This window comes from Sander vitreus, chromosome 3 (genome assembly GCF_031162955.1).
Source record: "Sander vitreus isolate 19-12246 chromosome 3, sanVit1, whole genome shotgun sequence".
NCBI lineage: Eukaryota > Metazoa > Chordata > Actinopteri > Perciformes > Percidae > Sander > Sander vitreus.
In genome coordinates this window covers 21,561,458-21,586,934 of record NC_135857.1, presented here as the reverse complement: position 1 = coordinate 21,586,934, position 25,477 = coordinate 21,561,458, and the positions used below count along the sequence as shown (strand labels likewise).

Sequence of the window (25,477 nt, the reverse complement as noted above, 5' to 3'; positions counted from 1 at the left end):
CCGCTTACTGGCACACATGGAAAGCTTTTAGTTTGACGTCCCAGTGTCCCTCAATTCCAACCCATCTGTAAGACAATGCATGTGCACGTTGTTCGCACAGAAAGGTGGGATAATAATGATTTTATCCTGTCAACATTTCCTCTGTTTGCCAAAACACACACATATGGTTTATCTGCTAAAAATTAGGGCCCTTGCGGAGATTGAAGACGTTCTGAAATATAAAACAATGAACACTCTGTGCCATTAAAACAATTGTCTTCCTCCCCTGTTTTGGTCAACAGGGTTAAAATAGAACATTTCCTACAACATATAACAAACCTGTTCATGTTTTTTCCTGAAGTTGCCTGTCACAAATTCTCGATTAAGACATTTATTTACTTTCTTCATTTTTTTTTTTCTTCAAATTTGGTTGCATAAGATTTTCTCATAAATCGTCCTCTACAATTAACAATCCCTAGATGCCCCTTTATAAAAAACAACAATGCATATGTTTATGTGATAAAAAACAACAACAACAATACATATAGTGTTTATGTGATAAAGGTAACATTTTCTTTTATGCTTTGCAGCTGGCTTCTTATTGCCTTCCTGTTTGAGTGTGTGATTGTGTGTGGCTTTGTGTGTGTTTACTCAGTGCATCAGACTTTGCCATGTGTGAGGGTCTCCAGTGAGTGATTGTTTCCGTAATAACACCACAATCGCTCACTTTTTGCAATCACGTATGGTCATCATCACAATGTTATGTGTGTGTGTGTGTGTGTGTGTGTGTGTGTGTGAAAAAGGAAGACATTACATGCTGGTGAGAATGTGAGCTCTCTAAAGCAACACTATAGCCGTTTTCCGACCAAGTAGTTACAGGAACGTAGTTATAGGAAAAGTCCACTTCTAAACAGATCTACTAACTACTCTACCCCAAAACCGTTTTTTTCCCATTTGCATTCGCAAGGGAACCATCACCTTATCGTGGTGGAGAGGTTTGTGTGTCCCTATGAACCTGAGGGCTGTGTTGTCTGGAGCTTTGTGCTCCTGGTAGGGTCTCCCAAGGCAAAGTGGTCTCAGGTGAGGGGCCAGACAAAGAATGGTTCAAAAATCCTATGAAAAATCGAGGAAGGGATGAAGTGACCCTGCCCGGAGGAAGCCCGGGGCCCCCGTCTGGAGCCAGGCCCAGATGGAGGGCTCGTCAGCGAGCGTCTGGTGGCCGGGTTTGCCACGGAGCCCGGTCGGGCACAGCCCGAAAAAGCTACGTGGCGGACATCCCTCCATCCCATGGGCCCACCACCTGTGGGAGGAACCGCTGGGGTCGGGTGCGCTGCCACATGGGTGGCAGTGAAGGTCAGGGGCCTCGACGGACCAGACCCGGGCAGCAGAGGCTGGCTCTGGGGACGTGGAATGTCACCTCTCTGTGGGGGAAGGAGCCGGAACTTGTGCGGGAGGTGGAGTGCTACCGGTTAGATCTGGTGGGGCTTACCTCTACGCACAGTCTTGGTTCTGGAACCATACTCCTGGATAGGGGTTGGACTCTTTTCTTCTCCGGAGTTGCCCAGGGTGTGAGGCGCCGGGCGGGTGTGGGGATACTCACAAGCCCCCGGCTGAGCGCCGCTACGTTGGAGTTTAACCCAGTGGACGAGAGGGTCGCCTCCCCTACGCCTGCGGGTTGTGGGGGGAAAACTCTGACTGTTGTTTGTGCATATGCACCAAACAAGAGTTCAGAGTATTCGGCCTTCTTGGAGACCTTGAGTGGAGTCCTGCATGGGGCTCCAGTCGGGGACTCCATAGTTCTGCTGGGGGGACTTCAACGCGCACGTGGGTAATGATGGAGACACATGGAGAGGCGTGATTGGGAGGAACGGCCTCCCTGATCTAAACCAGAGTGGTTGTTTGTTGTTGGACTTCTGTGCTAGTCATGGATTGTCTATAACGAACACCATGTTCGAACATACGGATGCTCATAAGTGTACTTGGTACCAGAGCACCCTAGGCCAAAGGTCAATGATCGATTTTATAATCGTTTCATCTGATCTGAGGCCATATGTTTTGGACACTCGGGTGAAGAGAGGGGCGGAGCTGTCAACCGATCACCATCTGGTGGTGAGTTGGGTCAGGGGGTGGGGGAAGACTCTGGACAGACCTGGTAAGCCCAAACGGGTAGTGCGGGTAAATTGGGAACGTCTGGAGGAGGCCCCTGTCCGACAGACTTTCAACTCACACCTCTGGCGGAGCTTTTCGTGCATCCCTGTGGAGGCTGGGGGCATTGAACCTGAGTGGACAATGTTCAAAGTTTCCATTGCTGAAGCTGCGGTGAGGAGCTGTGGTCTTAGGGTCTTAGGTGCCTCAAGGGGCGGTAGCCCTACGAACACCGTGGTGGACACCGGTGGTCAGGGAAGCCGTCCGACTGAAGGAGTCTTTCCGGGATATGTTATCCCAGACGACTCCGGAGGCAGTTGCAAGGTACCGAAGGGCCCGAAGGGCTGCAGCCTCTGCCGTGAAAGAGGCAAAGCAGCGTGTGTGGGAGAAGTTCGGAGAAGACATGGAGAAGGACTTTCGGTCGGCACCAAGGTACTTCTGGAAAACCGTTCGCCACCTCAGGAGAGGGGAAGCGGGGGAACCATCCAAGCTGTGTACAGTAAGGATGGGACGCTGTTGACCTCAACTGAGGAGGTAATAGGGCGGTGGAAGGAGCACTTTGAGGAACTCCTAAATCCGACTAATACGCCCTCTATGGTAGAGGCAGAGCTGGAGGATGAGGGGGGGATTGGCATCAATTTCCCTGGTGGAGGTTGCTGAGGTAGTTAAACAACTCCACAGTGGCAAAGCCCCAGGAATTGATGAGATCCGTCCAGAAATGCTTAAAGCTCTGGGTGTGGAGGGGTTGTCTTGGTTGACACGCCTCTTCAACATTGCGTGGAAGTCTGGGACGGTGCCCAAGGAGTGGCAGACCGGGGTGGTGGTTCCCCTTTTTAAAAAGGGGGACCAGAGGGTGTGTGCCAATTACAGGGGTATCACACTTCTCAGCCTCCCGGTAAAGTCTACTCCAAGGTGCTGGAAAGGAGGGTTCGGTCGATAGTCGAATCTCAGGTTGAAGAGGAACAATGCGGATTCCGTCCTGGTCGTGGGAACAACGGACCAGATCTTTACTCTCGCAAGGATCCTGGAGGGAGCCTGGGAGTATGCCCAACCAGTCTACATGTGTTTTGTGGATCTGGAGAAGGCGTATGACCGGGTGCCCCGGGAGATACTGTGGGAGGTGCTGCGGGAGTACAGGGTGAGGGGGTCCCTTCTCAGGGCCATCCAATCTCTGTACGACCAAAGCGAGAGCTGTGTCCGGGTTCTCGGCAGTAAGTCGGACTCGTTTCAGGTGAGAGTTGGCCTCCGCCAGGGCTGCGCTTGTCACCAATCCTGTTTGTAGTATTTATGGACAGGATATCGAGGCATAGTCGGGGTGGAGAGGGGTTGCAGTTCGGTGGGCTGGGGATCTCATCGCTGCTTTTTGCAGATGATGTGGTCCTGATGGCATCATTGGCCTGTGACCTTCAGCACTCACTGGATCGGTTCGCAGCCGAGTGTGAAGCGGCGCTGGGATGAGGATCAGCACCTCTAAATCGGAGGCCATGGTTCTCAGCAGGAAACCGATGGAGTGCCTTCTCCAGGTAGGGAATGAGTCCTTACCCCAAGTGAAGGAGTTCAAGTACCTTGGGGTCTTGTTCGCGAGTGAGGGGACAATGGAGCGGGAGATTGGTCGGAGAATCGGCACAGCAGGTGCGGTATTACATTCAATTTATCGCACCGCTATGACGAAAGAGAGCTGAGCCAGAAGGCAAAGCTCTCAATCTACCGGTCAGTTTTTGTTCCTACCCTCACCTATGGTCATGAAGGCTGGGTCATGACCGAAAGAACAAGATCCAGGGTACAAGCGGCCGAAATGGGTTTCCTCAGGAGGGTAGCTGGCGTCTCCCTTAGAGATAGGGTGAGAAGCTCAGTTATCCGTGAGGAGCTCGGAGTAGAGCCGCTGCTCCTTTGCGTCGAAAGGAGCCAGTTGAGGTGGTTCGGTCATCTGGTAAGGATGCCCCCTGGGCGCCTCCCTAGGGAGGTGTTCCAGGCACGTCCAGCTGGGAGGAGGCCTCGGGGGAGACCCAGGACTAGGTGGAGGGATTATATCTCTAACCTGGCCTGGGAACGCCTCGGGATCCCCCAGTCGGAGCTGGTTAATGTGGCCCGGGAAAGGGAAGTTTGGGGTCCCCTGCTGGAGCTGCTACCCCCGCGACCCGACCCCGGATAAGCGGATGAAGATGGATGGATGGATGGATGCATACGCACTGGCCAAGTGGCCATAGGGACTGGTAGGAGGGGTAAGGGAGTGATGTAAGCACGGCAACGGTCTATAGCGTTAAAATCAGAAAACAAATACACCAAAAAAAGTATGAACTAAATACTAAATCTAATGTACAGCATATTTGTCATAATTTAAACAAGTCTCCCGAAGAGAAACGGGTATCTCTCTCTCCCCCGCCTCTGCCTGCCTGTGGACGTGTGTGTGTGTGTGTGTGTGTGTGTGTGTGTGTGTGTGTGTGTGTGTGTGTGTGTGTGTGTGTGTGTGTGTGTGTGTGACTGTGTGTGTGAGTGACGGCTGGCCTGCGAGTTTTGTCAAGCCCGCAGGACACGCTTGTGGAGTTTAACTCCAAAAAGACAGTTAACCACAGGTTCCCGTTAATCTTATGATGGACATGTGTTGTGATATTTAAACAAACGAACCGTCAACGGCGAAATAAAAGCCTCTTATTTACGAGAGCGGTCTGAGAGACCTCCAGCTTACCTCGGGGTCTCTGAGTATGACTGGCGCCTGCTGGCTGTCGCCTCACTTCATGGAGCTTCTCAACTCCGAAAACTTTGAAGCAAATTGTCAATTCGGCATCAATTTTTGCAAGACTGCCTATATTCGAAATCTAAAAAGTTGGTTTCTCGCCTAAAAAGTTGTCAGAAGTGAATTTAGTGATGAATAAGATGGCGAATTATATTAAAATTGTCCCGTTGTTGGTCTGTCTGTACCGGAAACCCGACCCTCGTTGACCTAGGTTCATATGCTGAAAAGGGAAAAGAAAAAAAACCCTGCCCTGAAGTAGGAGCTGAAAGAGTTACAGGAACACGCCAGAAGAACTTAAAAATCCCCAAATTGGTCCAGTCGGAACACGAGAAAAAAAGGGTTCTAGGAATTTTATGTTCTAGTAACTGCAAAAATCCCTCCGGTCGGAAAGCGGCTTATGTAACTTTTCCCTCTTTGGTCCCCCTACAGGTTGTCTCATTGGAACTACAGCTTGTGCGGCTGTAGTTCCAATGAGACAACCTGTAGGGGGACCAAAGAGGGAAAAGTTACATAGTGTTGCTTTAAATAAAAAATTTAAAAAAGGCATTTCATTTCTATGCACTCACTTTATATTCCTCAAATAATGTCTTCCTTTTTCACCCATATGGATACTATTTCAGACTTATGCTGACCTTTTGACAACTGCTCACATTCTCCATGCTGTTGATCTTTGTTTTTATCCCTGTTAAATGTCCTCCCACTGTGACCTGCATGTCTGCTGTGTATTTGAAAAGATAATACTCCTCCTATGCCAGTAGAAGGCCTTAACACACTCTCCCTGCTCTTACTTAATGCCACAATACACACTCTCCCTGTCTTTGACACACTCACTGTAAGCTCTGACCACACACTTTATGTCTCCTGTGTCCCACAAAACACAAACACCCCTCTTCTCTCTCTCTCTTACACACACACACACACACACACACACACACACACACACACACACACACATATATATATATATATATATATATATATATATATATATATATACATTTGTCTCATTGTCAATATTCTTATAATCTCTTTCGGCCTTCTGTACATTATTCAACCACTCTGACCCTCTCAGCCTCTCCTCCTCAGCTTCCATTGCCTTTATTTTATTTTTGATCCAGTCAGCTCCCTCTTTTCTACTCCCCCTGCTCTTTTACTGGGCTTTTTCCTTTGCCCTTGCTTTGTAGCCCCTGACCTGGTGTTTCTGGTTTGTGCCATGGGACATGTGTGTGAGAGAGATCTGGCCTGATACAACTCTTAGAAAAACGTTCTACATCTTGATTTGTGTCTAACAGGCACACAACATAATGCCCAATCACATTGAGATGAATGATCCCTCTTAAACATTCAAAATGAATCACCCTTAACAAGTGCCCACACACACAAACATTCATATATATATACACACATGCATGCCTTGCACACACATTTGAAATGTGATCTCCTCGCAGTAATTATCATGCAGGGCAGGCATGCACACGTGTCCCTGGGGAATCTGTGCGAGTTGCTCGTAAACACACACACACACACACACACACACTCCAGGGAGTGGCGTGTGTGTATAACTAAGCCCTTGTTCGTCACTGGGCGTCCCTGAACGCCTCTCTCCTCGTCTTTATGGTTGTTCCGGAATTCTGCCGTCCCGTGAGCCCTCCCACACCCTATAATTAGTGTCACCCGGGCAACTGGAGAAAGAATGCTCAGTTTTCTTGTCGTCGTGGTAACTGCGTAAGTGCGGGGGCCGAAGGTGCTGGTTGTAGGTGTTGGTTTAATGACAGGGACAATGAGACCTCAGTCTCCCACCTCATGTGGTGTATAAGTGTGTGTGTGTGTGTGTGTGTGTGTGTGTGTGTGTGTGTGTGTGTGTGTGTGTGTGTGTGTGTGTGTATGTGTGGAGGGGGGGGGTATCTGTCTTTCCCTTACATGCCACATAGAGCCTCAGACAGGTTATGAAAGTATACCCTTATGCCATGTTTGCATGATTACAGCTATTGCTTACAATAGCTTTAGATGCACGCAGACACACATACAAACGCATTACCTCAGGAAATAACCAACCATGGCAGGATTAAACAGTGGGACCCAGGGCAATGATTTGCACCATGTGAGCATATACTGTATAAACCAGTTCAGTTGGTCACAAGTTCAATCTGAGGTGCCATAAGATGATTGATAGGACAGAATAGGAATTGTTTTGTTACACAAATTTTAATTCATCTTAATTTTTTCAGACTTTAGCCTAATCTTTGTCTTTTTGTGAAATATCAGTATTAGATAGTTTTACCTCTAACACATTTAAATTAAACAATCTTAGAAGTCGAAATCACTGTGATGAGAGGTTGCAAGTTGGCAATGCTTAATTTGATGGGGTCTCAAGCCAAAATGTGGGACACCACTGAAATAAACGCATTCATTAAAGTCCTCATATTATGCTCATTTTCAGGTTCATAATTGTATTTAGAGGTTGTACCAGAATAGGTTTATGTGGTTTAATTTTCCCAAAACACCATATTTTTGTTGTACTGCACATTGCTGCAGCTCCTCTTTTCACCCTGTGTGTTGAGCTCTCCGTTTTAGCTACCGAGTGAGGCATTACACTTCTGTTGAGTCGCACATGCGCAGTAACTAGGTAAGCACTGCTAGCTAGTTAGTTGCACAGTATGAGGGCGTGCCACGCTAGCAGCTAGGCGAGCATTATAACGTGTGTTACAAAGTGACAAGCGTTTGTCACGGAAGTAAAGGCTGGACTACAATAGAGCTGTTTGGAGCAGTTTGTGAACAGTGTTTTCTGTTGGAGATAAAACTAGAAAACTAGATTTTGACCTAGAGCCCTTCTAACACAGGGCCTCAGGATTAGCTGATTAGCAGGATCCGCCACAGTTTCTATTTTACTATTGTGCTGCAAATTCCCTAACAAATTTGCAATTAATCAAATTACCAAATACCAAATGACTTACAGTGAAACTTGGGTTTTCGGGCCCTGTGCAGGCCAATTGCTGTATTTGCCAACAAAACAACAGAGACAGTAAACCCAATGTTTGTGAATTCACATTCACAAAAACACACATAGGCTACTGTATCCTACAACACACACACACACACACACACACACACACACACACACACACACACACACACACACACACACACACACACACTTGCAATACAGGGGCCCATAAGTCACTTGTTGGCAGTACAACTGTGTCAAACATTGCAGAGACTTAACTGCAGCATCAAGTCGTTGGTGGGTGTTCGGCACAAGGTCAGTGTATAAGTGTATAAAACTAACCCCAGGAAGCCCACTGCTTAACTTGGGGCGCCGATTTTCAGAAACCTTAAGTGGTGGGTCTCCAGTTCTCTCTGCTGTCCGTTTTTAGTTACTGCAGGGCTTCAGGCTACAACATCCTGGAGGTTGAACAGTAGCCTTAAGTGAACACAATGTTCCCTGAACTGAACTGCTCATTTGAAGCTTCACCTTCTTTGACACAATCAATCCCAGACTCTTGAAATTAAGCGCATATGTTTTTCTTAAACCTTTTTGCCCTGCTCTCCCTGGGTTGCTGCTTTAAACGGTAACATAGACAATTACAAAGTAGACACACGGATGTATAATTATAACGAGTAGACATTACTGACTTCCTGTACACTGTGTGTAAATGACGCGTGCAAACACTGATTTCATAATAAAATCTGCTTAGTATTGGCTTTGACTATTCTTTTTTTTTTTTTTATTGGCGGATGGATATGTTCTATATGTGAGAAATCCGGACTTTCCCGTAACGTACGTCACAGAAACCGTTGGTGGTGAGTCGTTTCCTTCTGTTGCCTTCGGGTGATGTCGGAAACATAACAGTCACTACAATAATGAACACTATCTAATGAGATGATTGTATTGCAAACATGTGATATGCCATTTAAGAAGAAAAAGCATAAGAGTAGTGCTATAATTACAAACAAACAACTACCACTAGTTGACTAAAAAGTTATGATCAACAACTATTTTTGTTTGAGGGTTCATTTTTCATCTAAAATACTTTTGATAGGTCGAAGGAAGCATGAAATAATGTACTACCGGTATTTGTAATAAGGAAAACAATGGAGCCATTGTATCTTAGGTCAACTGATCTGTTTATTAACTATTTATTTTTATAATAGACGTGATTAACTTTGTTTGGACTATAGGCTACGAGTGTAGGCTACGGTTGCAATCTGTAGACAGGTAAAGGATAAAAAAGAAGGGTAAATGAGTGACCAATTCAAGATTCAAAAAGCTTTATTGCAATGATAGAAAACACAGACTACATGAAAGCCAACACACATGAAAGACTCACATACAATTTGATTAAAAGCAAACAACTACAACAACAATTCCATAAGTAAATAAGAGATGGTGTGCAAACTGCATTAAAAAAGTGGTGACAGTCTATTTTGCCTCTTATTAAGAGGATATTGCATATTGCATATTCTTATAAGGATAAGTAAGGGGTTGTGAAGGGTCCTTAGTAGTGAGGTCTGCCTTTTTCCGGCCTGACTGCTTGATTTACAATAAGAGTTTTAAAACATGTTACAGTCAGTGCAGTTTATATATATATATATATTTTTAAATAAAGTCGTGCAGTTTTTGTTTAACGATTTAATATTGAGGGACTATTTTACAATCGCGGATGTGCACACACGTTTGCGTCTCAACAAGACGGTGACGTCACGTTCTGTCAGTCACCCTGCTCCGCCATCGTTCCGTCGAGGCTGGCTGAGCTTTTCTGATAACAACTGATTATCGCTGTTTTTCGGATGAAGATGGCTGCAGGTCCTCTTTCTGTATCCTCCACTGCATCCACAAACAACGATGGCATCCTCATTGGTGACAAAGTGTATTCGGAAGTGTACCTTACGATCGACAACTCGCTCATACCGGAGGAAAGGTTTTCTCCGACGCCGTCGATGCTCGACGGCCTCGACCTGGACACAGAGACCGACCTTCGCATACTCGGATGTGAAGTGATTCAGTCGGCGGGCATTCTTCTCCGGTTACCCCAGGTAAACCTTCTTGAATAGTATGGCTAACGTCACCTCATATTATACATGTTGGTGTTTGGGTTATTCACAATAAGCAAAGATGTATTTCTAGTCCTCAACACGTTGCGGCCTGGTTGTTAGCTGTTTGCTAAATTAGCTAGCCTTTTCACGTTGGCGTGGTGTAACGTTAGTTAAAATGGCGGCGGTCCATTGTGCAAGGTTAGGCAAGCTTATACAAGACAAAGTCCAAACGTCATACTCTGTATTTTTCTCGTCAGGTGGCAATGGCAACGGGTCAAGTGCTGTTTCATCGTTTTTTCTACTCCAAGTCCTTCGTCAAGCACAGTTTTGAGGTAAGTCCGTTTAAGCTTATGGCTCATTGTCGGGCCGCTGGTTACACGGTAACGTCATGATTACGTTCGTGGCAGCCATATTGTCGATACGTTGTTTTTTTGAACTGCTGTAAGACAAAGACGGGACATACTGGAGATCAATACTAAACAAATCAAACATACAAATTACAGAAATGACACTGAATCAAAACGGTATTACCTTTCTCTAGTGGAAGACCTCAAATAATGTAGCTACACAAGTATTGTAAACATAGCAGTAACGTTATCTTACAGTCAGTCTTCAAACTTTTTTTCTAGATTAAAATGGTGGTTGGTTGGCGGGTCGATGTGACTTCATACATTTTGCCATCATATCAGTAATATTATATTTACAAACTAACTAAAGTTAATCTTAGTAATGCAGATAATATTACTATATATGTTTGATTGGTCTGTCGGAGAAAAGCAAATATCGGAAATGCTGGTCTCTAAAAGTGGCCAATATGGATACATTCTTCACACTATAGCTAGCTAGTACATTGTAATGTACAAACATAATAATGCAATAATCGGTACACTTTATTATAATCATCATTAATAAATGGCAAAATGCTGGTTAACTAAACTTGTTTGTAGTTATTTTACTGTTAACAAACTGAAATATTGAATTTATATTATATTGTAATGCATATATGTGTTATAATGCATGTCATTGTATCATCAGTTTAGTGTAATATAAAAGCCTATTTATACATTAATGTAAATAGTTATACTTTGTCAATGGTTAATAATTGTTTGTAAACCATCTTTAAACATTTAATATAAACTGTAAAGTTGCAACTACTGCATACGATAATTAGGTAATGATTAATGAGTAGTTTGTAAAACATCAAGTAACATTCATTTACCCCATTCATTTTTTTTAATTGATCTCTAAAGATGATTATTAATTAATACTGCACTGATAATAGCTATCTAAATGTAATAGATGCTTTACAAAGTATTCATTAACCATTAACAAGGTATTATAATCATCAGTTGCGACTTTATAATAGCCATCCAAATAATGTTTGACGGTTTACAAACACTTTCTTAATCATTAACAGTACTTAATATAATATATTAAATGTTATGGTTGAAACAAACTGATACAATAAAACATTGCATTACTTGTGATTAGTTAACATTATTGATTATCATGTCATTATTTGTTAACGGGGAAATAACTATTGATCTAAGTTTAATTAACTATCAATTTACCATGTATAAGTGAGTTATTATAAAATGTTACCCATTATCATGTATACATTTAATATTGCTTTAAAGCAGTCCTGCTCACAGATGTACACCTTCTCCCACAATGACCAAATTAAAATGGTAGCGACAATAGTATAAATAGAAACAACAGTAGAAACATTTCTCGATCAATGACAAATTTATGAATGTTATTTTCACATTTACTAGTCGAGTGTGGGCACTCTCTCTGGATGTACATCTTAGGTTATTGAACTCTTTCTTTCAACTTTTTGCTTCAATTATCTTGGCAGATTGTTGCTATGGCTTGTATCAACTTGGCCTCCAAGATTGAGGAAGCACCGAGACGAGTACGAGATGTCATCAACGTTTTCCACCACCTGAGACAGATCAGAGGCAAAAAGTAAGTGTCGTCATTGAAACCAGTCTTCTCCTTTGGGAAATAATACGTTTTTGTTACATTGCTTTTGGTTCTATCCAATATGATGTTGATCTGTTTTTCTGTGAAAGTGCCCTTCTGTTTATCCATGTGCTCTAAACCATTTTAAAACTTTTCAGTTTCCGCTTCACTGGTAGTTTCAGAAGTGTAATTGTCTACATATAACATCTGAGTTTGACATTACACTGAGATTGATATCTCCACAATTTCACTTTAAAAATTGGCTGCATTTTGAGCATTGTAAGACAAGGCATCACTGCGTTATTTGCATGTGCCTTTGTCTTCATAGAAATGTTTATGTCAATACTATAGACCTTGGCATTAACTTGGCTTCTTTTTTCCCTTGCAACCAACTAACAGCGACCAGCTACATTTACCAAAGCCTGGGTGATGTGGAATGGTACGTAAGATGAAGCAGTCGGCATGACAACCATGATGCAGGGCCAACCCACCCCCTCCAGTGGGAGACGCCCGTGGTCTGAGCCACCGTGGGGCACTGGGATCAGGGATGACAGGTTGGCCGAAGGTCCTTGGCCCCCGGGGCGCTTTGAGGACTCCTGTGGTTCAATCTTAAGCTTTTGGTATCTGTCCTTCAATCTGTGGACCATTGGGTAACGTAGTCTTCTTCACTGACTGCTCCTCACCATGCATTTTGTTTGTGCTCCAAGAGTAAAAACCCCGTTCACCAACTGTTACCATGGCTTTACTAGAAATATCTCCTTGTTCGTTGAAGTTAGGATAATTAATTGAATACCATGCGGGTTATGTTTTTGTTTTAGGGTCAGTGCATGGCCTGTAGCGTTTAATAGTTTGGAATTATCTGTAGGTTATTTGAATCTGAATTAAAGTAAATGTACCAGTAACCTTGATGCACCTGTAGCAACTCTGTTATTTAGATGTGGATTTAGACATGTAAAGTAATAGACATCACACTGAGTTTTTACCATGCATGTGGTTTGTAGCATGGCGGTATTCACATTTAAATTTATCTTATTTGAGACATCAAAACACTAGATTTTGGTTTGAAATTTGATTGTTGTTGGTTCTGTAAAGTAGGCTAAATTACTACTCCTAAATGTTAGAAGGATGTCAGTCTGTTTTTCTCAAGTACGGTTTATTCTGTTACTGTGATATAGATCATATATAATAAATGGTACGTAAAGTAGGAGGCTGATAGTTCGAAATGAGATCATAATGCATCTAATCCAAGTTTTTAATTTTAGAAAGTTATAGCATTTAATGATTGCTATAAAACTATAACAATATGTAGATCTCTTTGTCTGCATCAGTAGTAATTGATATGCTGTGTTCAACCAGCAGATGTTTTCTAGGCTGGTACAGTATTCTGCAGTGAAGTCAAAATGTAGTCATTGGACAAAGATAACTGTATTTTTCTGATATCTTCTTTGAGTCTAGATATCGTTCTGCACTATTAACAAGTCAAGTAGTCAGTGGTTTTGGTTAGTTAAGAGGATTAATTATACTGACGTATACAGTACATTAGAATAGGTGAGGATGATTTGTGACTCATAGTGGTTTTGTGTTTAATTTGAGTTGCGTGTTGAGGTAGTGATGTGGCCAATGGTCTGAGTTGATATTTCTGTTAAAGCTGTGACACAGTGTGAATGAGGTTGAGGGCTGTCTACAAATCCCATATGCTTTCACTAGAACCACAGGAGTCCACAGACCCCAGCAAACTGTCAGGCATGCAAACACTTAAACCTGTTGCTTTTAGTTGGTTGAAATGGGAAAAAGAAAAGAGTGCAAGAAATCAAAAAGGGCACTTTCTTTCATTACTTTTATTTCGAAAGGGGGAAACTTTATTTTATTTTGATTCCTTTATAAACCAGGACTCCAAGTTCATTGATACTTGATCAGAACTACATAAATACCAAAAACCAAGTCATCAAAGCGGAACGGCGGGTCCTGAAGGAGCTGGGCTTCTGTGTGCATGTCAAGCATCCTCACAAGGTGAGTTTAAGCCACACTCATAACTATTTTAATTGTGTAGTTTAGCTATTGCAACTTTAAGTTTGTTCCTCCCATGCAGATGCAACTACTCAGCAAGGAGCTTTATACAACTATTCTCACTTTTTACAGCCATTTTTCACTGGGCGCGTCTGTGCTGTGTTCCGGCACAATACCACACCGGGAAAGTCTCAGAAGCGGAGCGTCTTGCTGCCCAACTTGCAGATTTTATTGTCTCTACAAGTACTTTACTGAACAATCACATGTTTATTAAACTAGTATCTTCCTTCCACTCCAAGCACTCCTACAGTTAAACTCCATGCCTTCTCTTTTCTGGCGTTGTCCTGATAAAAAGGATCTGTGATGTCCTATTATGTTTTTCCACCTCCAAGATGAATTTCTCGTCGTCCGTGGTGTTATAGAGGACACGTATACGATATTGGGGGGGTGTATTGGTAAACTGACTAGATTCCTTCTAGAGCTGGTCAATATATGAATATTATATCGATATGAGACTAGATATCGTCTTAAATTTTGGATATTGTAATATCGTAATATGGCATAAGTGTTGTCTTTTCCTGGTTTTAAAGGCTGCATTACAGTAAAGTGAATCATTTTTTTAACTTACCTGACTGTTGTAACTGTTCTATTATTTGCCTTCACCCACTTAGTCATTATATCCACATTACAGATGGTTAGTCATCTAAAAGATCATTGTGTAAATATTTTGGGAAAGCACCAATAGTCAACACTACAATATCGTTGCGGTATCGATATCGAGGTATTTGGTCAAAAATATCGTGATATTTGATTTTCTCCATATCGCCCAGCCCTAATTCCTTCACTGTTTCACTTCATGCCTAACTGTCTGAACGCCCTGCGGCTTGCATGAAAATAAACAGGAATATTGTGGAATATCAATCATTGACTTGAATGGCCGCGATTGCTCGCGGGGGTCACGGCGTCTCTGGAACGCAGCGCAGACGCGCCTGGTGGAAAATACTGATGAGAACATGCTTAAGGGCTGCTTTATGCTTCAGCACTAAATCAACACCGTGGGTACGTACGTAGGTATGTGGACACCATAGGCCGGACAATATGTGGTAGCCTGATGGGCACCTCTCAAAAAAATTTAACTACACATCCCGGCAACGCATGTCACTTGTCTGTGGTTTGGCACATGCATCACCGTCGCTCTCTCTCGCGCTCTACCACACACTCCCCACGGACACACACATGCCGGCCCTGCTATTCTTTTAAAGAGATCAACATATACACCAATGCACAAGTATAAACTTCAGGCCACTTACGTAGGCTACGGCAAAAGCTCTGCGTTGAGCCTCCGCGGATCCATAAACCAGCCTTTAGTTTGAACAATGTCATACCTGTGTTTTTAATGTATAATCAATTTATGATTCCAGATTATCGTCATGTACCTTCAAGTCCTGGAATGTGAGAAGAACCAGACGCTGGTCCAGACAGCCTGGTAAGTTCCTTTCTAGTTCTCCACTGACCCTCCCCCACAGCAGCAACCTGTGTCATGTCTGCAAGAAGTGCCAGCAGACCTGGGCTAAAAGTGAAGTTGAACAAGTTTCAAATGGTTGAATCACTTGAAGAGCACATGATTTATCTGCTAGGATCTTGGGACACACCCATATGTGGAAACAGCACCTGTCAGATAAGTGATATTCAAGTGCCCCTTGTGTTTATAAGCACAAATTTGAAAAGCACTCAACAACCATTTTGCCCAGGTCTGACCGCGACGTTCCCTCACTCCATTTTAACCCTTCCACCTCTTTTTTTTCTGATGGAGCGATTTGTTTTTATTGCAAACCTGTTACGTGTCTCACTCTCTTGTCTGCCCTTACATGGCTTTGCTGTGAAGTCTGTTTGATTTGCGGTGCCCAGGGAACTTGGTTTAACTTTGTCCTTTCTCTCTACTCTTTGATTAAAGGGTAGTCCATGCTGGTAAGTCACATAAAGAACCTCTGAACTCTGCCTCCTCCAACCACATGACCTCAGGAAGCTCCCCCCATTGGTTGGCTGCCCCTCTCCAGACAGCCAATCCCAATGCCAAGATTCACTGAAGGGGGCGGGCGGGCCTTTACCAACAGCCAACATCGTCTTGTTTTCTCTTGGGTGTCCAAAAGGATTTGTATTTGTTGGTCTTGCTACAAAGGTTTCAACTGTAATGCCCATTTTTGCTAAGTAGCTACATATATATTTATATTCTGACTTTTTTTTCTAGTTTACTTGCATCTAGCATTGAAGTAAACTTAGCCACAACAGAATAACTTTTTTGACCAGTTTACCTGCCTTTTAGTATTTACAGTAGTATACTGTGTCCTGTCCCCAACTGACGTGGTGTCCAGACATGTGTCTGTCTTACAGGCTGATCCGGTTTTGCCTCCCAAGGACCTGTCTCACCCACGCAGCAGTCAGAATCCAACGGCCATGTGTTATGTATAGTAGCGTTGGCATAGCAGTTTCACACTGACCTGCCAAAGTGCAGGTCAGGTCATTTGATGAAGGCAGGTTAGACTGGAAATAATCCCTGTGTAGCAGGTTTTCAACGAGTACTTGCGGCAAACTTCCAGTGGAGCAGTACATATTTGAATGGGTGTATGCATTTGGAGTGTCACCACTGAATAATGGACGTTTCACTGCTTTGTGATTAGTTGTAGTATTTAAGCCTGGTGGTTGTAGTTCCTTTTGATAATAATTAGGGCTGTCAATCTATTAAAATATGTAATTGCGTTGTCCATAGTTAATCACGATTAATCGCACATTTTCTGTTTGTTCAAAATGTACCTTAAAGAGATATTTGGCAAGTATTTAATTATACTATCTACACAGGAGTGGAAATACTTGTTTTATTCAAATGTATGTATATTTATTATTGGAAATCAATTATCACCACAAAACAATGTCAAATAATGTCCAGAAACCCTCATAGCAGTGTTTCCGTTATCTGGTAATTACGGTTTCTTTTAGCTGTGTCAAACGTAATAGATAGCAGATATTTGCTGAAGTTGCAATAAACGGCACAATCCTTGATGTTGAAGTTGCAAAAACACCCATTGTTTCCATTGGTACTGGGGGGGGGAATTAAGAATCACGAAAGAAAAATAGAAACTGGATGTTCAGTTTTGTTCAGGAAAAGAGTGAGTGAGACGGTGCCAGTAAATGGGCGAGAGATGTGACCAGATTATCATAGTTTTATAATAATGCAGCGAGGATCCAGCCGCTTCATACATAACGCGGACCTGCCGATGCACATTCAACCCCCGTTGGACCTGTTCAGAGACTCCAGTCTGCAGTGTAATTCGCACTGATAAACCAGAGAACTGTACAGTTACCTGGGCTTCATGATCATTCATAACAGAACCTGAGTTAATGCGTCAAAATTAGTGGCGTTAAACAAATTTGCATTGACAGCCCTAATAATAATCTGGATAGGATCAGCGTCGAGTTAGTTTATCAGGGTTTTGCCATCATGTTTCTGTTATCACACGTTTTTGTCTTAAGGACTTCTATGTTTCTTAAGGACATAGATGCTCACACCACCCTGTAGTTGCCTGATTCACATCCTGGCCATTTTGTCTTTCCTAATGTTCTCCCATGGCTAATCTAATTTACCCATTGTCCCAGACAACCCACTGACACACAATCTGTGTTGTAGCACAGAGATTTCACCCAGTCTAAGTAGAGAGGCATAGATTGCCACCTAATGTCTTTTCGATAAGTCATAGAGGAAATGGGTTTGCAGACAAATACAATCATCATGGGTCCGTTTCAAGTCATGGCTGGAAAGCATTCATTTAAAGTAAAAAGTTGTCGCAGTTGAACCTTCGAATCAAGGTGAAATGTCGCAATCCCTATGGCTCAGACACTAAACATACAACCTTTAGGTTGTCTGAATATTAGACCAGTGTTGCATCATTTGATTACATCAACATGACACTGACTCCCAAAATCTACCTGTTTTCCACCATACATGCCGTGTCTCCCTATTCCCTCGGATATAACATCTGAAAGTAGAAACTGCATTGTCGGAAGTGTTGCTTCTTGATGATGGGTTGCATCTGTATGCCTGCATGCTTCTTCCCCCCCCCCCCTCCACACAAACGCACAAGGCATGTGTCATTGTCTCAATCATCATTTGTCTTTAGCTACTCTAAGGTCAGTGTGGTAAAATGGTCTTGGCAGGTCTACAGTAGATCATTTCCCATTTCTGTCTTCATGCTTTCCCTGTGACATACAGCACTCCCATGGATGCCCCAGAGAGAAATGGACAAAGTTAAATTTTAAAGATAAAAATGCAAATCACACTTAAGTACTGTGTAACTAAAAAATGTGTTGTGTTGTAGCTATCAGAGCTTATGATTAATATGCTCTCAGTGCCTGTTCTTCAGCATATCAGTGAGCAGTAAATGTTGATGCTTGTTTAGAAGTCACCCACCACACATTTCTGAGTGGTGAAGATTTCTTAGTTTTAAGAATTGGCTAGGATTTAATTGGGAATGAAAAATCTAAATCTTTATCAGTTTGGAAATAATTATTAAGCCCTGATAAGGTGTTGGCACTATAGACAAATGTTGCAGATTATTAACCTACAGTAACAATTTATGGTTAAAGCTGTGACACATCTTGGAAGATGTGGTTATGGGTGAGAAGATGCTATGTTTTTGTTTCTATGTGTTTTATTTGCCTTCATAGGAACTACATGAATGATACCCTGCGGACAAACGTGTTTGTGAGATTCCAAGCCGAGACTATTGCCTGTGCCTGCATATTCCTCGCTGCCAGAGCCCTGCAGGTAAGAGGAAATGTTTACCTAAAACATGTTTTCATCTTGCTATTAATACTTATTTATTCAGTCTTGTTTTGGCACTAAATGCTGTCACATCAAATCCTCTATAGCTATACAGTATAGTCCCTCCAAATGTAACCTTTTGTGTGTGTTTTTCCCAGATACCTCTGCCATCCAAACCTAATTGGTACCTGCTTTTTGGAGCCAGTGATGATGATGTTAAAGAGGTCTGCATCACCACTCTTAAACTCTACACCAGGAAGAAGGTAGTTTTTTTTTTTGAGAGCACAGAATTAGTATGACCTTGGATCATCATGTGATTTGCAATCATTTTAAACATGGTCTGTTCTTAACCCAGTGGAATCACAATCACATCTTTCTATAAAGCTGTAAATGGCACTGCCATTGACTCCTTCGCTGTATGCCATAGGGGAAACTGCCTGTCAAGACAAGCTATTAGCAGCAGTGTTAAGCTAGGGTTATGGTCGCTGTGGTATTTCTGGCGCGAGCCATAATAAAATGACTTCACCACATCTGTCGTGTCTAGCGCGAAGGCCCTGCAAGTTGTCGCGGTGCATGGTCATGCACCTCTGAATTTTTGTAACTCCACACACGCTGCGCTTTCAGTTCAACGTGGTCGGCTGGGAAGACTGGCTGAGCAGGTTCACCTCTACAAACATCTCTATGATTCCGAATTTTGTGTGTGTGTGTGAACCAACCAACCAATCAGCGTGCACCTTATCTAAATATTCATGAGCATACCATATAAGGTAGAAAACCTGTCATCTCATTCAGGTCTATTTCACAGGGTTAGGGTTAGGGAGCATAGAAAAGCATCCGGGCCATTTTCAGCCCAATCAATGTTACATACCCTGTTAGGAGACCTTAAGGAACAGTGTGAAATACCCTATATAATCATTCTATCACCCCTTCAAATATAAAAAAAAAAAAAAATTAAACGGCCTCATGGAAGGAGTGTTCTTAAGTGTTCGAGGCCGTCTGTAATTTTGATTTGGAGATAAACGACAGCCATGTTAATAATTACAGTAGATAAATGTAATGCTTGGCGGTCTCATGAATGTGTTTACTACTGTTGCTTTCCTTTACTTCCACTCTCTACTGCTTCTGGCTTATTCACAAACTACAATTCACAAACAACGCGTTGAGCATTAACGTCTCTGTGCATGCTCGTAGAACGCACCATCTACAGAGGTGGTAGCCAGTACTCCATGTTTGTGTAAACTGACTGAAGTGTGATTTCTTCCCCAGCCTAACTATGACCAGCTGGAGAAAGAGGTAGAGCGGAGGAAGGTGTTCTTGGCAGAGGTCAAGCTGAAGGCTAAAGGCCTGAACCCTGATGGTACCCCTGCACTGTCCACACTGGGTGGCTTCTCTCCTGCTTCCAAGCCCTGCTCCCCAAATGTGGTCAAGGTGGAAGAGAAGTCCCCAAACCCCCAGACCCTCAAACCAGTTAAGAAGGATCCAGACAGCCGGACTCAGATCAACAAGAGTCCACACAATGGGTAAGAAACAAACACGCATACACTATATTAGTAGTGGTATATGATATTTCAGCTATAGTCATCCAGACTTTCCTTAATACTTTTATTTTGCCTCCATTAAGTTTTTCATCTTTTGTTTCGGAGTAGGAGCTGGCCCATAGTGCCATTTATCCAACAGTGTGTCTTTCATAAGCCTACTTTTTTATTTTTTTTCCAGCTTAAGGAAAGACGTAAAGATCGGAAGGAACAGCAGGAGCGGAAGTGGATCTCGTTCAAGAACGCGTTCCCGGTCTAGATCCCGCTCCCCTCGCAGACAGTAAGATCACTTACAATATGTGAAGACATTCTTGGTTTACTTTTCTTAGTGTTAACTTGTATTATAGTATAACTCTTAAATGTATTAGGGAGGTGTTAACCTGCCTTTTCACGCCTCCGCGACAGCCGTGGCCGAAGGCATCATATTTTCGGGTTGTACGTCCATCCAACGCAATATCTCAAACACCTTGTAAGAATCTCTTAGAATTTGGCACAAACATCCACTTGGACTTTAGGATGAACTGATTAGATTTTAGAGGTCAATGTCTGTGACCTCACAAAATGCATTTTTGGCGATAACTCAAGAATTCATATACTAATTATGACATTTCACAACAAAGGCGCAATGTTGTAATTCTAGTTTATTGAGCTGAATGTAGTCCTTATCTTTCTCTTTTCTCTTCTGCTTCCATAGTTACAACAGCCGACGCAGTCGCTCAGGGACCTACAGCTCTCGCTCACGTTCTCGCTCTCACAGTCGCAGTCCATCGCCTCGGCGACATCCGCCCTCACCCCTCCTCCCCCACCTCAAGTCCAAGACCAGCCACCATGGCAATAGCGACTCCAAGCCCAGCGGACGCCACAGCAACAGTGGAGGCGGAGGATCTGGTCACAAGAGGAAGCGTTCACGCTCTCGGTCACGGTCTCGCACTCCGGTCAAAGTAGACAGGGAGCGGGACAGAGAGAGGGAACGGGACAGAGACCGTAGTTCCTTTGACCTCTCTACAAAGAAACACAAACACGAGCGAGGAGGTGGTCATCGAGGCGACAGGAGGGAGAGGGAGAGGTCTCGGTCCTACGACAGGGACAGAGAGAGGGAGCGTAGCCACAAGAGCAAACACCACAGCAGCAGCAGTGGGCATTCAGGACATAGCCGTCACCGCCGCTGAGACAACACACATACACCCAAACACGCTAGTTCTAGGACTGATAGTCACTAAAGTATTTTCAGTGGACTTGAAACAAAATCAGATTTGGCATGTTCTCTGAATGCTGTTAAATACAGTTGACTGTTGGCAAACATCAGTGTGACTCCTGGTCTGTTCATTTAATGAAAGACGCATCTTGCAAGTTCTTAAAAAGGTTAACTAAATATTTGCTGCCATCAACCTGTCAAATGACATTTCTTGGGGGGTTGTTGACAAAGAACTTGCAAAAATGTCAGCACACTCAATGTAGCTCTCGAAGCCAAACGCTGCACCTCTGCCATGGTTGAGAGAACTTGCCTTGTTTGGTTTCATTTGGGGTATATTACCAGCCTAATACCAACATAGTTGGGCTCCTGGGTTTCTCATATGCATCGTGAAAATTACCATTTAAACTATGATTTACAGGAATATTGATTCTCTTCAACCATTGTTATTGTCCTAAGCCAAATAACTAAACATTTAGTTTTATTATGGAAATGTCCCTGTGAAAAACTGTAATAAAGCCTTGACATCAGAAGCATTTATGGTAACACTGTTGAAATTGCCTGAATCCTACATACAGCTTCTGCATGTACATGTCTTGGTGATAAAATATTCATTGCTTTGACTTATCTACACAACAGCACACGTGTAGCTGATATTCGGCAGAGGTTGATGTTGTGTTATTATAGATTAAATGTATGCGTCTGAGGAACCCAGCCTACGGCAGTATCTACCAGCATTTAGTGGACATTTATAAGATTTATAGGTTTACTATCCTTTTTTTCAATCGGGTCAGACATGATCAGTGGTTGAGGGAACACACCAATGCAGTGTGACATCAGTCCTAGACCTGTCATTTTCCTTTCCACCTATAGGTTTTTCTTAATTTTCCCATGATACCTCCGCTCCACACACCACTACCCTCTCTTTAGCCTACCCCTTTGTTCTTAGTTTTACATGTAAAGTTATGGACTTTGGGAAAACAAAACTTATTTACAGTGTAAAGATGGATCAATATCTGCTGACAATGTGAACGCTTTGATTTATAAAAGCAAACGGCTCAGTGGAAGGATCGAATGAATAAATGTAAAATAAAAGCGATCATTCAGGAAAGATCAATATGTTTGCACATTAAGGGACTGGTGGTGAGCGAGTGGTTTTTGTTTCCTTTTTTTGGACATGTATGTTGCTAAAGCTGTGTTTTGTACAGTTTCCAAACAGCTGACTGGTTATAGACTTGTTTTTCTTTTTTTTCTTTTTTACAGCAGGGGATGCAGACTTAATTTCAGAATTTTAGGGTTGTCAATTTGTTACACTGGTTTTTAGTCTGCATGTGTTCATGTCCAATTTTTATTCAATAATAAATGAGTTATGCCACTGAACTGTACGGTCTTTATTGAATTGGTGCCTGTTATGAAATGAATCCTATTGAACATGTTTGGTGTAGTGAAGGAGTAAAGATTTGCTCATGAGTATTATCCAATGGTGGTTTTGACTTAAACTCATCTCAAGATCCTGGTTCTTGTAATTGGAGGCAAAGTTATAGTTAAAGTTAAGATGATTTGATTTATATCTACCCCAAATGTAAAGCTGAGTATTGCCTGGGGTATAATCTTTAGAATGTGTGTTATGACAGCCAGAGGGTGCTGTTGGCCTTATTAATACAAGTGTTCATGTCTTCCTGCAGTTATGCATGCCATATTAGGAGTTAACTGTTAAAACAACTTTATCGTCATATTTTCATTAGGCTATGGTTTCGGGAACATTTCCACATTGATTTTGTCGATGTCTGCCTCTATGTTGTCCCCCATGTCACTGCTTCATCTCTGTCATGAAGCTGTTCTGTCTCAAAGTTTCAAGTTATTAATTCTTACATTCTTTATCATGTAGCTGCCATACAATAAGTGATTACACCTGCCAAAAAGCCCAATGACATGACACACCCATACTGAAAGCACTGCCTGATGCTTTACAAATTGTGCAACAGAAAGCCAGTCTACACTGTTAAAGCACTGAGTAACACTCTCTTCTATAATGTGCATTAAAGCACCTTTACATACAGGTCACACCCATGCCATTATATCCACAGTGTGAACTGGCTGTTGGCAAGACAGATCTGTAAATCTTTTCTTAGCTGGTGAAGGGTCAATTACACCACTGAGAAACAATAGTTTGCTTATAGCCATTACTGTACTCTGTGTAGGTTTTGAGATGTTCACTACCGTCACTCCGATACAATTGTATCTAACGTAATAATGATCCCTGAGTTTACTGTATAGCTGTAAGGCATTGCATTTAACAATGTATTACATTTTTGTTTTATGAGTTGGTAGTGTGACCTTAACATGAGTTAATGGCTTTCACACTGCTCAGTGTGAAGCCCCATGAGAACAGAATAGAACTGTAAATGGTTTAATGATTGCTTGTAGACATTAATATGTAGTATAGTACTGTACACTCACAAACATGCTCACAGTTTTATATTAATATTAATGAATTTATACAATTATCTGTCAATATAAAAGCTCTACACCTCCACACAGTTGTTTTCATTTACTTGCATGCTCATATTATGCTTTTTGGCTTTTTCCCCTTTCCTTGTGTTATATATCTTTTTGTGTATGTTATAGGTTTACAATGTGAAAAAGCCCAAAGTCCACCCCAACGGGACTTACCATCTCCAACAGAAAACACTGTTCACAAACTGCTCCAAACAGCTCTACTGTAGTCCAGCCTGTACTTCCGTGACAAACCTGCGTCACTTTGTAACACACGTTATAATGCTTGCCTAGCTGATAGCATGGCACTCCCTAAAATGCTACATGCTATATCCACTTTATATTTAGGTGCCCTATAAGTAAGAATAATGGTCTTTGTTAAATATCCTAATACCTGATGTTAACAGTGCATGACCTGGAAACACTGACTGTCTATATTACAGTATTAAAGCCATAGTATAGTATGTCAAAAAGATTGATTAAAAAAGTAAAAGTATAGTATGTCGAAAAAAGTGATAAAAAAAGTCATAGTATAGCTTGTTGAAAAAAAGTCATAGTATAGTATGTCGGAAAAAGTAATAAAAAAGGCATAGTATAGTATTTCAAGCATGTTGAAAAAAAGTCATAGTATAGCATGTCGAAAAAAGTCATCACTTCTGGTTGGACGCAAACTGCATTTCGCTGTCTTTGTACTTTGTACTAATAAAGTTGAATCTAATCTAATCTAATGTTGGAAAAAGTCATAATATAGTATGTCAAAAAAAGTGATAAAGAACTCATAGTATGGTATGTCGGAAAAAAGTGGTAAAAAATGATATGACAAAAAAAAAGTGATGAAAAAAGTCATAACAGCATGTAGATAAAAAGTCATAGTAAAGCATGTTGAAAAATGTCATAGTATAGTATTTTTGACAAGAGTGATAAAAAAAGTCATAGTATGGAATGTCGATAAAAAGTCATAGTATAGTATGTCGGAAAAAAGTGATAAAGAAGTCATATTATAGTATGTCGAAAAAAGTGAGAAAAAGTTATAGTATAGCATGTCGAAAAAAAGTCACAGTATAGTATGTCAAAAAAGTCATAAAATAACATGTCGAAAAAAGTGATAAAAAAGTTATAGTATAGCATGTCGAAAAAAGTGATAAAAAAGTCATAGTATAGTATGTCGAAAAAAGTGATAAAAAAGTTATATGACAAAAAAAAGCTTGTCAAAAAAAGTGATAAAAAAGTCAGAGTATACCATGTCAAAAAAAGTTATAGTATAGCTTGTCGAAAAAAGTGATAAAAAGTCATAGGATAGCATGTCGAAAAAGTCATAGTAGTGTATGTCAAAAAGAGTGATAAAAAAAAGTCATAGTATAGTATGTTGGAAAAAGTTATAGTACAGCCTGTCGAAAAAAAATTATAAAAAAGGCATAGTACAGTATGTCGGAATAAGTGATAAAAAAGTCATAGCATAGCTTGTAGATAAAAGTCATAGTAAAACATGTTGAAAATGTCATAGTATAGTATTTTGACAAGAGTGATAAAAAAATTCATAGTATAGTATGTCGAAAAAAGTGATAAAGAAGTCA

General features: G+C 41.9%; 1 protein-coding gene across 4 annotated transcripts; it reads left to right on the top strand.

Moving 5' to 3' along the window:
- Positions 1 to 9,542: 9,542 nt before the first annotated feature.
- ccnl1a (cyclin L1a) lies at positions 9,543 to 22,787 on the top strand. 4 transcript variants are annotated; one of them, XM_078246488.1, is made up of 10 exons: positions 9,550 to 9,892; positions 10,150 to 10,224; positions 11,751 to 11,860; positions 13,747 to 13,867; positions 15,286 to 15,350; positions 18,584 to 18,683; positions 18,839 to 18,943; positions 19,947 to 20,200; positions 20,397 to 20,495; positions 20,910 to 22,787. In XM_078246488.1, the coding sequence occupies exons 1-10, from the start codon at positions 9,647 to 9,649 to the stop codon at positions 21,382 to 21,384; spliced, it is 1,650 nt and encodes a 549-aa protein (XP_078102614.1). In that variant the 5' UTR covers positions 9,550 to 9,646; the 3' UTR covers positions 21,385 to 22,787. The 4 variants fall into 4 exon arrangements, with proteins under 4 accessions (XP_078102616.1, XP_078102617.1, XP_078102614.1 ...); XM_078246489.1 differs by lacking the exons at positions 9,550 to 9,892; positions 10,150 to 10,224 and adding an exon at positions 12,257 to 12,411 and having other exon boundaries at positions 11,801 to 11,860; XM_078246491.1 differs by lacking the exons at positions 18,839 to 18,943; positions 19,947 to 20,200; positions 20,397 to 20,495; positions 20,910 to 22,787 and adding an exon at positions 15,819 to 15,832 and having other exon boundaries at positions 9,544 to 9,892; positions 18,584 to 18,652.
- The last annotated feature ends 2,690 nt before the right edge of the window (positions 22,788 to 25,477 follow it).